The sequence below is a fragment of the Meles meles genome, chromosome 2 (assembly GCF_922984935.1).
Source record: "Meles meles chromosome 2, mMelMel3.1 paternal haplotype, whole genome shotgun sequence".
NCBI lineage: Eukaryota > Metazoa > Chordata > Mammalia > Carnivora > Mustelidae > Meles > Meles meles.
The window spans coordinates 120,990,324-121,003,821 of NC_060067.1; the positions used below are offsets into that span (position 1 = coordinate 120,990,324).

General features: G+C 36.9%; 1 protein-coding gene across 2 annotated transcripts; it reads right to left on the bottom strand.

Annotated features, from left to right (window-relative positions):
* Positions 1–1,860: 1,860 nt before the first annotated feature.
* Positions 1,861–9,964, bottom strand: SPP1 (secreted phosphoprotein 1). Of its 2 annotated transcripts, XM_045984876.1 has the most exons (7): positions 9,863–9,964; positions 8,465–8,529; positions 8,314–8,352; positions 5,398–5,478; positions 5,079–5,120; positions 3,384–3,662; positions 1,861–2,515 (listed from the first exon to the last, which is right to left on the bottom strand). In XM_045984876.1, the coding sequence occupies exons 2-7, from the start codon at positions 8,516–8,518 to the stop codon at positions 2,111–2,113; spliced, it is 900 nt and encodes a 299-aa protein (XP_045840832.1). In that variant the 5' UTR covers positions 8,519–8,529; positions 9,863–9,964; the 3' UTR covers positions 1,861–2,110. The 2 variants fall into 2 exon arrangements, with proteins under 2 accessions (XP_045840832.1, XP_045840840.1); XM_045984884.1 differs by lacking the exon at positions 5,398–5,478.
* Positions 9,965–13,498: the final 3,534 nt, after the last annotated feature.

Genomic DNA, 13,498 nt, shown 5'->3' on the forward strand with positions numbered 1-13,498 from the left:
TGCTACAATTTAAATGGGATTGGGCTTCTCTGGTCTTTGAAGGTTTCATAGAATTTCCCTGTAAAATCATTTGGATCCAGTTTTTATAGTTAGTTCCTTGATAACTTTTTCTCATTCCTCTATGGAAATCTGTCTATTTATGCTTTCTACATTATTATCTACTATTTTTATCTACTATTGAGTGATAAGTTGTATTTTCTTAGAAAATAATCCAAGTTACCTAGGTCTTCCATTTTATTTGTATGGAGCTGTGTAAAGTAGTCTCTTTCAATATTTAAAAACTTACCAGTGTCATTGGTTATCTTCTTGCTTGTATTTCTTATTTTTTTTTTTTCTGCCTTTCTTCCTTTACTGGGTGAGTTAAAGATTTATCTATTTTGCTGTGGTTGCTTTTACAAAAAGCTAGTATTTTCATTTATTAGTTTCTACTACTTTTCTCTACCTCATTACTTTTGCTTTTAAATTTATTATTTCCTTTTTTCCCTTTATTTTGCTTTGATTTTTTGTTCTTTTCTAATTTTTAAGATGGAAGCTCAATTTATTTCTTTTCTTTTTCCTTTTTAAAGATTTTATTTATTTATTTGACAGACAGAAATCACAGGCAGAGAGGCAGACAGAAAGAGAGAGAGGGGGAAGCAGGCTCCATCCTAGGAGCCTGAGACCATGATCTGAGCTGAAGGCAGAGGCTTAACCACCTGAGCCATCCAGGCACCTCTTTATTTTCATTTTTTAATGTGCTTATTGCTGCATGAATTTAAGACCATCGCTTTTCTGTGATCACTGATTTAATTATAATCTATTGATTTTGTGTTTTCATTATTATTCTTTTTTAGAAATTCTGCCTCTTAATTTTTCCCCTTTTGTCCTAAAAGTTACTTAATAGAATTTCAAAATTTCCAAGTGGAATTTCTAGTTTTAGAAAGAGCAGAGGAGCAAGATATGGAAGTAATGATGCTTGTTCCACTTCAGGCTTCCAGAACTTTCAGTTTTGAATGAAATTGAAAATCTTGCTTATTACCTGAAACAGCATTTAAAAAATTTCCAATATAAGATGACTGTTTATTATCTATGGTTGATCAAAATAGCTAGGGAAAAAACTGCTATGGAACCTATCAAATTTTCATCCAGGGACAATGAAGCAATTAATTTACTGAGCAATTAATTGTGAGTGATGAAAAACAATAAAATTGATTTGTGATTGCAGCTAGGCTTTTGTTAGCTTTTATATCAGCTTTGTAAAAATGAGAAAAAGGTGTTCCCCTGGGTTAAAGAGTCCTGCATGGTTGGAGGATTTCTGGCTGAATATCAACCCCAACTTGAATTCTGTTTCTATAACTTGGAACTTTAACTCAGCCAGAATCTGTACGGTTGATCCATCAAACCCTGGATTGCTCTCTACTAAGCTTAGCAGTTTCGCTAAATTCGTAACTGATTGCTAAGACAGTATATCTTGAATGCTCTCACCACAAAAAAGAAATGATGGTTATGTAACAGGACAGAGAATGTGACAAGATAGAGGTGTTAGCTGGTGCAATGGTGGTGATCATTTTCAGTATGAGTGTATCAAATCGTCATGTGCTATACTTTACACTTACACAATGTTATAAGTCATTTATATTTCAATAAAATTGTGGGGGAAAAAAGAAAGAATAAAAGAAAAAGATACCACTAAACTCATTATATTTGAGACTAAGATTTATTCACACACACACAAAAATAATCACAACCAAATATACACTAATTTAAAAAACAAATGTTATAGTGATGTAAAGATTTATATTCTCTTTTTATAAGTGTGTAGAAGTATTTTGTTTGTTTCTACATAAATTTCTATTCATAAAAGAAGAGCAAACATTACAATGCAGTGACAGCTTGCATTTCTTATATGAAAAGAACATAGACCAAACCCTGAAGCTTTTAGTTTACAAGGCTGTTACCATGAAGCCACACACTAAACTAACAATCAAAACTGGTATCTCTTTCAGGATCCATATACATATACCTTCACCAACTAAGCTGAGAAATAAGCATTTCATATTGTCTCCCATCCTGCTACAGTGTATTTTTTTCTTTTTACTAAAAGCAGAGTAAGAAATTGCATTTTCTCCATCTAATTGACCTCAGTAGATGCACTGTCTAATTCATGAGAGATGCGAAATTTCAGGTGATTATCTTTTTCCACACTCCCGGAGTCTAGGACTTGCTCATTTTCATGGCTTTGAACAATTTGGCTGCTGAGTTCACTGCTGACTTCAGAATTTTCCTGACTACCAATCTCATGGGAATGCTTACTGCTCTCATCACTTGCTCTCAGCTTATACTCCCTGGTGTGCCTGCGGCTCTTGGTTTCCATACTATGGTCATCCATCTGACTGGTTTCCTGACTGTATCTTGCATGGCTGTCCCCATCAGAAGTTCCCCGCACTGTTTGGGAAAGAAGGACGGCATTGAAGTCATCTTCCATACTCTCACTTTTCACAAGTGATGTCAAGTCCTCCTCTGTAGAATCAGGATACTGAATCACAGAACAAACGGAAGAAGAATTAAATGAAGAGCCAAGGATGGGAATAGTCTAATTCCGCTTTCTAACTTTTAGACCAATTATACTGAAAATTGTCTAAATTTGGCTGCAGCAGAAAACAGGACTAGCGTGTTACTTTGTTTTTAACCGAGTCTTTTCACATATTCATCTCCTTTAGTTTAATAGATACATCAATTATGCACATGATAAAGACTATGATGTAGGTCTCATGATCTCTGTTTTACATAAAGGGAAAGTGAACTGAAAGTTAAAAAGTAAAACGATTAGTAAGTGGCAAGGTTATGTGTCAAATTCAGATCCTTCAACTATAGATTAAGCAATATTTGCAACCCTACAGTTCATCTCAGGTATTTAACTTCAAAGCATGACCATTATATTGTGAAAATAATTGCTGTTTTCCAAAGTTTTTTTCTTTAATCTAAAAAAGTGAGTAGAATAAATGCTTTAGAGCCAGGATTGGGAAAAGATCAGTGTGATTGAGAGACAAAAGTAGGGAGAAATTGCATGAACTTAAACATAAAATCACCAAGTGAAAAAAGGTTTCGTGTTCAATAGTCATAAATTAGAGGCACTTGGGTGGCTCAGTCTGTTGAGCACCAGACTCTTGATTTTGGCTCAGGTCGTGAGCTCAGGGTGGAGCCTGCTTGTCCCTCTCCCTCCTCTTTTCCCCTCCTCCTGCTCTCTCTCTAAAATAAATAAATTTAAAAAAATTTTTTTAAATCATAAATTAATAATTCCTACTGAATGAATGAATGAATAAATGACTGTGAGTAGACACACTTCGGTATCCTAGAATAGGGCTCGAATCATAGATATCTTATGTGTCTGTTTAAGGGTTCACCTGGACTTCATATGTGTGGGACTTCTTCGATCTGGACCTCAGTCCATGAGCCACACTATCACCTCGGCCATCATTTGAGTCTCTTGTGGGGACAGCTGGAGTGAAAAATTGGGTTGCTGGAATGTCAGTGGGAAAATCAGTGACCACTTCATCAGACTCATCAGACTGGTTAGAGTCATCATCTACGTCATTGGAATCCACAGAGTCCTGGCTATCCACATCGTCTCTGTCATCGTCGTCTACATCCTCATGGCTTTCATCGGACTTGCTTGAGAGAGTCTAAAAAACAAGATGGCAGAAAAATTGGGGTAATTGTTTTTATTTTCCCTTAGTCTTTCCTGGTGCATTTATCTTACAGACTAATTTGGTTTCAGAATCTTTGCATTCACAACAATGTATTCAGTGGTTTCTAGAGCAAAGTGAGTATCTTCCAACTTCTTTTTTAACACCAGGATGAATGGAATCATAATCTGAGGTATTTTTCTTGCTTTTCCATAAGTAATTACTTTCAAAGACATTTTCAAGCCATATATGTGAGTATAACGTTTCCATGGATAACATTGCTTTTCCTTATTCATATTAGACATTATTTAAATTACCAAATTCAATGATGAAATGAATACAGATGCATAACTGTGAGATTACTTTTTATTTGAAATGAGAATTCTCAGGAGAATGGAGCATCCATGTATTAATGCATATACCAAAACCTAAAACCACCCCCTTATCGGCATGGATAAGCAAGAGGTGACTCCATTATGCTTGTCTGTCAACTGCAACTCAAAGCTGTCAACCAAATTAATCACTGAATATCTATTAAACTTCTGATTAGCAAATAAACTGGATTATTTATCTAACTTTCCTAGTTAGAGATTCTTTGCATATTTAAACAGATGTTAAGGAAAACAAATTTAACTTATATCTTTGTTTAGCAAATATATCAATAGTCTTAATAAAAAACAATAGCTGTCACATAAACCATTATGTTAGGAACGGATATGTTCCCCTGAGATAAAATCTTGGCTTTTATGGGCATTATTAGATGTTTATCAGATAGTAGATAAGACATTTACAAAATACCTTAAAGAAAATGTTAAGAGGCTTACTATTTCAAATAACAGACATTAGTAAACATTTCCTGCCGCACTAAACTTATCCGAAGAAACCTGGTATTTCTTTCTTTCTTTCTTTTTTTTTTTATTAACATATAATGTATTATTTGCTTCGGGGGTACAGGTCTGTGAATCATCAGTCTTACACAATTCACAGCACTCACCATAGTACATACCCTCCCCAATGTCCATCACCCAGCCACCCTATCCCTCCCTCTCAATCCCCCAGCAGCGCTCGGTTTGTTTCCCGAGATTAAGAGTCTCCTATGGTTTGTCTCCCTCCCAATCCCATCTTGTTTCATTTTTTCCATCCCTACCCCCAACAACCCCTGCCCTGCCTCTCAAATTCCTCATATCAGAGAGATCATATGATATTGAAACCTGGTATTTCTAAAGGTTAGTAAATACATGTGTGTGTGTTTTTTGTTTTTTTTTCTGCGCGGGCTTTAAATTGGCAATTTACTGTAACATTTGCTAATAGAATATTGTCGGAATCAAACCCAGGCCATGTCATTAGGTGAAAGAGTGGCTTCTTTCATCTCTCTGTGGCATGATCGGCTTCTGACTCATGGTGAGGACTCACCTTTTGTTGAAAATCATCATTTTCTTGAGAGAGCACAGTGTTCTGAAGAAGGAGGGACACATATCAGTTTATATCAAACATGTCTCATATTTTAATTCAAAAGTTAGCCTTTTCTATCCAAAGCAGGTCTTATTTTTCAGCCTCATAAGTGGGGAAAAGCTGACATAACCAGATCAATTGCTATCTTACGTTCACATTTACTGACAGGCAGGAAGGATCCGTTTAATTGGCCTGAATGGCCTGCATGATGGCTGCTTTTTGTTGTTGTTCTTTAATTGTGAGAAATTTAATTCTTAAAATTAGTTAAAATTAAAAATACCTGTAGTGCTAGGAAAGTCTGCTTCTGAGATGGGTCAGGCTTTAGCCATGTAGCTACAGCACCTGGGTATTTGTGGTAAAGCTACAAAAAATGTTGCATATTTGTCATTATTAAAGAAAGAAACATAAGGGTCTCTAAGTGATAAACTGAAAAAACAACTGTACTTCACTGATCTTGATAGATAAGCATAGTATGCCTCTCTATGGTCAACCAGAGCCTGAGACACCTCTTGTAACATTTCCTTTCTCTTGCAGATTTATTTAATACACTCTCATATAGCACTCCCTTAGATCAGGCATCCTTTCAAAGTGATTTACAAATATTAATTTAATCCTCTCAACCCCCTGTGAGATAGCTATCATTATTCCCATTTTACAGATCGAGAGAAACTCAGCCGCAAAGAAATTAAGTGGCAGAGTCGGGGTTCAAACCCATGCAGACTAGCTCTTCTCAATGAGGCATTCTGTGCCTGCTGGACACCGTGCATTCCTGTCCTGTGCTTACTAGCTGAAATATCCCCTCAGATAAAGCACGTCTAAAGCAGAGGTGCCCTTAATTAGTGGTGATCTTCATTGTTCCCTCTATGGAACAAGGAGGAACTCTCTGAGGCTCGTTGTCTGATACAGTATCCTCCGGTCGTATAACATCTGATTGTTTAATTTAATTAAAATGGAATATAATAAAAAATTCAGTTCCTCAGTTGCAGTAGCTACGTTGTGAGTTCAGTAGCCACATGTGTCTAGTTGCGCTCTGAGTGGACCAAGCAGAACTATAATATTATTATAATATTAACATCATGGCACAGAAGTTCCATTGCTCCAAGGTGCCAGAGGCGTGAATGGAATGGTCTTTCCTTTAGCCAAGTTATTTATCTGGAAAATGACTATCCTAGGACAGAGGAATGGAAATTGCTCTGAGTAAGTGTCATCTGATGGGCTGTATCACCCAGAGCCAATCCCTTCCCTTCCCAGTCCTTAAGAATGAGAGCCCTGGCCAGTTCCACGGGTCCCTTTCACAGCCAGCCACCGGGTGGGGGAAGGGCAGGGAGGCAACCAGTCAGTAGCACTTGGTCTTTTCTCCAGGGCTGGCTCCAACTAGAGCAGCTTCATACTGGGCTTCTCTGAAAGCTTTTGCTGGAGGAAAGCGTTCCTTGCCTTAAAAGATGTGAAACTACAGTTCTAGAGGAGTTCCAAGTTTCCCTCTCTCTCTTTTTTTTTTTAAATTTAAAAATTATAAAGAGTATATGTAAATATGTTATAATTTATATATATTTAATATATATATTTCCTGCTGCTACATGTAATATGGCTCAGAGAGAAGGCATTTATAAGTTAAATTTATGATTTAAAACAAGGTAACATGAGGACTATAGGTGAACAAAACAAACAGATTAAAACCCCCCTGATACTTATAACACTCGCAGATAACAATGTTCATCTTCAGAGGGATAGCCTTATAACTTTCACATATTTCTGACTAGCTCTAAATTTCTAGGATTCTGGAAGGTTGAGCTCTTCACTTATCTCCTAAATATAATTGAATAATTTTATACTGTTATAGCTTTATGTGCCACATTAATTCTATGAAAAAGTCACCAATTCTTGCCTCATATAGTATGAACTCTATCTTCTCTGTAAATGTTAATTTTTCTGTCTTATTACTGTGCTTCGGTATTTGTTTTCTTAAATCAGTTGGAAAACAGACATGCCTATACCTACCTAGTTGCACACCCAAACACATGCAGAAAACTTCTAATGTCTTCATTCAGCAATCTCTTTTCAGTGACCCCAGGCAACTCTATACAGGCCTTTATTCTGTTTATCTGGGATAGAACTCTGTGTGCCTTTTAGTCTGAGCTCCTCAGAACAATGCCCATTTGTTGTTTGGCTGGCGCAGTTTCACCCATTTTGGAAGGGAATGTACATCTATTGATTTGGTCTTAGGTTTGGTTAGGAAATTGTTAAAATCAGCTGACAAGCATAACAGATCCAAACAGCATCAAATCCTTTCTTTCTATAATGGGTTTCTGAGTCAATATCTTAGGAGATATTATGAATCATACAAACTGTCCAGTGTGTGAGACAGATTTTAAACTCAGTAAGCAAAGGACGGAATTTTCTATGTCTAGTACAGTATGTTGACTCGTGGAAAGAAAAAGTCACATGACTTCATAGAATTCCTTTTACATAAATGATAAAGGCCCAAAGAACTAGTTTGGTGTTAAGAGTGTGTATTTACTAAAGGCTGTACAGATCCTCCTCAACCTGCAATGGGGGTATGTCTCAGTAAACCCATCACAGGTTGAAAATACGGTAGGTCAAAATGGATTTATTACACCTAAACCTGCTGGGCATCATAGTCCCTCTTAGCCTAGCTCAAACATGCTCAGAATGTTTACATTAGTTGGCAGTTGGGCAAAAGGCACTTAACATAAAGCCCATTTTATAATAAAGTCATGAACATCTCATTTAATGTACTGAATACTAAAAGTGAAAAATGGAATTTTTGTGTGGGTACAGAATGGCTGAAAGCATATTGGTGTTTACCCTCGTGATGGCCTGGCTGATTGGGAGCTGTGACTCACTACTGCTGCCCAGCATCCCAAGAAGTATTGTTCTATATATTGGTAGCCCAGGAAAAGATCTAAATGCAAATTTGAAGTATGGCTTCCATTAAATGCATATGGCTCACCCACCATCATGAAGTTGAAAAATTGTAAATGGAACCGTCCTAAGTCGGTGACCATCTGTAACTGTGCTTAGTACTGGCCTAGGCTGAAAGCCGGCAGTCAATAAATCCTTATGAATTAACAGCATGACTATGAAAATACGTAAAATGGCAACAAATATGTTTGTAGTGCCTCTCGTGCAGCTGCATAAATCATCTGACTGCATGATAAACCTGAAAGATGCTTACCTGCTTTTCCTCAGAGCTCCCAGAATCAGCCTGCTTAATCTTTGAAACAGAAAAGATTAAGAGAGATTACAATGTGAATGTGTTCCTAGCACAGGGGAGCACACAATTCATTTATTTTGAGAAATATCCTTTAAGATTCAGTTGTACTCACCGGAATCGCATAGGCAATGCCTAAGAGGCAAAAGCAAATCACTGCAATTTTCATGGTGATTTTTCCTGCAAAATATTTTGTAAGGAATATTTGATTTCTTTGTAGGGTAAAACAGTGATACCTGTTTATGCTACCACACTACAAAATCATTACAAATAAAATATATTTCCTGTAGAATATTTTCTACTTTTTGGAGAAAACTTGTGTTTTAATCACCATGGCCTTTGGAGTTGCTATTTGTAATGCCTCCTCTTTACTCCATCTCTCACTATTAGGCAAGGGAGAGAGGAATCTCACAAGGCTATATTCAACTTTAAGATTTAGAATTCCAGGGACACCTGGGTGGCTCAGTCAGTAAAGCGCCTGCCTTCGGCTCGGGTCATGATCCCAGAGCCCTGGGATGGAGTCCCACATGGGGCTCCTTGCTCAGCAGGGAGCCTGCTTCTCCCTCTGCCTGCTCTGCCTGTTCTGCCTGGAGCTCTCCATGTGCTTCTGCGCTCTCTCTGACAAATAAATAAATAAAATCTTGAAAAAAAAAAAAAAAAAGATTTAGAGTCCCAGGGATTATACCATTACTATGTGACAGCTCAGCTATCTTAACCTAAAAACAGATCATTAGTAATTGAATTAAAATAATAAGGTGCTGTTGGAATATTTATTTCTCAGGGAAGAAGAACACAAAGAGAGAGAGAGAAAATAAAACTATAGAAAGCAACTTGCTTTCTTCACTTTTCCAGCGTGCATTTTAAGTGTGATTTTTAACTTAAATTATTAAAAAGGTACTACTTGGGTAAAATGAAGCTGTCTCAAGGCTCAGTTACTTAAGAAAGGCATTCTAGAAATTTGAAACAAAAACCAAAACATTGAAAAAAGTCAACAGCTTTTCTATTCATGATAATAAGTCTGCATAGTGTCATACAGGTATCTTGGTGAGGAATTTAACAGCTAAATAAGAAGTGAAATATTCAGAAAGGGTTTTTTTCCCTTGAAAATAAGATGGATACATTTTATCATTGAAACATAACATAATTATTAGCTTACATTGCCACTAAAGATCCTTTTCCTTTTAAATGCTTCTACAGCCATCTACCCATTAAAAGTAATATATATAGTCATTCAAAAGGGGCATAGAATTTTTCTTTTTTTTTTCCTGATTGGAAGAAATCTTTTAGTTCTTTTGAGGACTCCAAGCATTTTTTGTTATATAAATGACTGGCTTTCAAAATTCCCAGTTACCTTTCTTCCAGGAAATCTGTAATACATCTGGCATGCTCAATTAAAAGACTAAAACAGCGTAAGTCTGCTGAACAGCTTTACAGTTCAGCTCTTTTCCTTACAACTTGCCCTTCCCACCCTGAAACGAAGCCGAATGCCTGGGACAGCGAGGTGCGGGCTTACCTTGCTCTGTGGCTGGCTGAGAAGAGAGCCCCGTCCTGGATGATGCTGCCTGCTCGCCTTCTCTTCCTGCTGCTGACAATCAGGACCTCCCAGAATTTAAATGCTGCTCCAGACATTCTCCACCAACACAGGGAGGCGGAGAAATGTGTCATGAGGTTTTTTTGCCACTGCCCAACCCACTTGCTCCCACACTTCCCCCTCTGGTTTTTGTGGTTAAAAAACAAAGAAGCAAACACACAGAAACTACTCCAGAGTTCAAACATTACTGATGCACAATATCATTAACTAGCTTTTTCATTTATGGGATTAGCATTCAGCATCATGGAAGGGCAGGTAGGGGTCCTGTAAAAAAGTGGGGAGGAATGACTAGTTCTTTGAGTTTATAATGTTTGAATTAGAAGAAAAAAAAGAATATAAATCAGTCTTAAATGAAATGGAATAGATTTTGGTTTCTTTCAGGTTAAATAACAGATAAGGTAATATATGCAACCAAATTTGCCTCACAATTATATTTGCTTAATAGCTGCAAGGCTTTTGTTCAGGCGGAGGAAGAGTTCAGAGAGGCTTCCTCCATCCTTCCATACTCCAGGCTCAGTGTTGTGATTTCAAGTATGTAGCAGTTTGTCATTTAGACAAATGACATTATAACACTAAATTCCTTGTTTATGCCCCTTAAGTTGGGTTTACAATGACCGTTCAAGGGCACGGATTTTTGTCGCACCGTTTGAATTGTGTGGAGGTGGTGAATCGGGTAATTTGCTATATAAGACAGAAGAATGATAATTTACGCTATATGCTGCGGAAGTAAAGCAGCTTCTGACGGAGTGTTACTGCTTGAGAAGGCTGCTTCTGGGGCCAGAGTATGGCTCTGAGTCCCACACTGACATCCATTAGCTGTTTGACCTTGAGCAAATCTCTTAGCCTGCCTGTATTTGTTTCTTCTTCTGTCAAATGTCCATGATATTACCTTGCTCATGGGGGTTGTGAAAAGTTTTAAATGAATTATTATGTGTAAAACTAACAATGCTTGGCACCTATTACGCGCATCTTTTAAGCACTGTGTGTGTTAACTATTCCCGAAATTTTTAGAAGAGCATGTTTTCATCATTTGTAGTTTTCATCATTTGTAATGTCTTTAAGTGGAATAGGTTATTAGGATGAGGTTAGATTATCAAGCGGGTAATTTGCACATCTGTATAGGAATGGATTGATTTATGAATCATCTTTTTTCCTACCAAATATATATAAAGTTTATTACTTAATAAATGAAATGAAAAATTTTTCTATATCAAAAAAAGCTTTACTGGGTATTAAAAAGGTATTTAAATGAAAGAAAATTACAGATGAATTTTGAATATTGGACTGGAGAAACTAGGCGTAGCAAAGCTCTGAGTCCATTTTAAATATTTAATATTTTAAATATTTAATATTTGATATGTAATATTTAATATTGTTTTGAGATTACTTAACTTACTTAACTTCATCTACTTCTCTCAGTCGTGAAATGGGGGTCCCACTATTCATTTACCTCACATCTCACAGTGTAAGAATTATGTGAGATTAAAGATAAATGGTTTTATTTATTATTAGTTCTATCTAAGGTGTCAGCTCCTGTTTACTAAACACTGCTTTTAATAGAAATATGGATTAAATAATTTCTTGCAGTGTAATCCATAGGTTTTGGGACATTTGGTGGTGGGGGTATGTCTATTTTGGATGCATTCCAAATGAGTTGGTATTATTAATCGGTGGGATCTAATCACACATTTTAATAATTCAGATGGCAGCTATCTCTATAAAGCATAAAGCATACAGGTTATAAAGTTTCAAAATAGATTTCTTAGTTTTGCTTTTAAAAATTGTTTTTTCCCTTTAAACATAGTACCCACATAAATTTGTCATGTTGTCCATTTAGTAGGGGGAGAAGTTCACAAATTCTAAAACCAAGATTTCCACAGGACTCACTATGGTTTACTTTGTGCCCACGAGGATGACTTAATACAAATTTAGAGAGTTATAGGAACAGGTTTTGCTGCAGTGGAGCCACGTTGAGATGAACCTTATTACCCACTCCAGGACTCTTCCGGTCATAGCTCCAAAGTGCCACACGGTGGCAGCATTTCTGAAAGGGAGTTCGGACCACAAATCTGGTTCTGTTTTCTCATTCCGGCAGCAGGATAAGACCTGTCACATACATAATGACAGAACTGTAAAACAGCTGTGGGGCCTTCCGTTTCTTGGAATACCAGGTGAGAAAATATTTCCCAGCAATGCTCCACTACACAATAACAAGGAACACAGAGGCCAAGAGAACGAAAGCATTCCTGTTCTGCTATGTCATAGCTTACGGCAGTCCCAGGTAGACACGATTGTCTCCTTCCCCACTTCCCACACTCACTCAAAACGTTACTGATTCTGAGATCTCACTCAGAGGAAACACTTGTTAATTCACAGTTAAAGAATGTGTCTGGGATGCTTCAGAGATGAGAAGATAAAGTGATTTGTAATGGAGGCAGTTGTGCAAAGTATGAAATGGATAGCGTGTTCATTCTGACTTTTTAAAAGTCTCCTTTTTCTTGCTTTTTGTAATTAAACGTGCCACTGACACTAATTTTTTTCTGAATAAGATTTTTCAGCTGTCAGAATTAAAGTGTTAAATGATTAAGGTCAGAAAGTCTTGTTTGAGAGGCTCGATCTATTTCCATTCTTGTTTAGGCTAATGAATGCTTGGTTGTTAGAGTCAAAATGTCAAATCCATCAAATTCCTTGTAAATCTTGTATGGGGAAAGGAAAAAGTTTAGTTGTTAAGCCATAATGCAAAGAGAGATTTATGATTATAAAATATAGACTCTATAAGAAGACATATGGGGACATATAAAAAAGTATTTTTTTCTTGAATGACATGAAAATTCTCAAATGGAAAAATTGAAGTGTCCAGATGTCACTGTTTTGTGGAGATTTTTGTGTGTGTGTGTTTGTTTTGTTTTTCTTTTTTAAAGGTTTTACTTATTTCACAGAGAGAGACACAGCGAGAGATGCAACGCAAGCAGGGGGAGTGGGAGAGGGAGAAGCAGGCTTCCCGCTGAGCAGGGAACCTGATGTGGGGCTCAATCCCAGGACCCTGGGATCATGACCTGAGCCGAAGGCAGACAGATGCTCAATGACCACCCAGGTCACCCCGTTGCGGAGTTTTTAAAATACCGACTTCTGGTTTATTTGGCTATTTCTAATTACATTCTTAATAAGGTATAATCAACTACTTAAATTTTTCAGCTCTGCAAATAATGATTTTTTTCATCTGAAACAATGTTCAGGTAAAAATCCAGTATCTTGGGTACCATCACTAATCTGTCAGAGAGAAGTAGGGAACTGTAAGTAGCTAAGCAGAAACCTCTCACAATATTCATCATTTGTTGTGTAAGGAAGAGGGTCACTATCAGAGGAAAGGAAACAAGGGTGGAAGAAAAGAGGGTGCTATTTTTAAGTTCAGATACGAAATTAGAACATTTCAGAAATAGAAAAAACAAACACAATAAAACTTTTATCCTATTGCTCAATAACTTAAATAATGTTCAGCTCCTGAAGAAAGTGGCCTTACTATTGGTAAACATTACTTTCGCTCAAAACAAAAGAGAA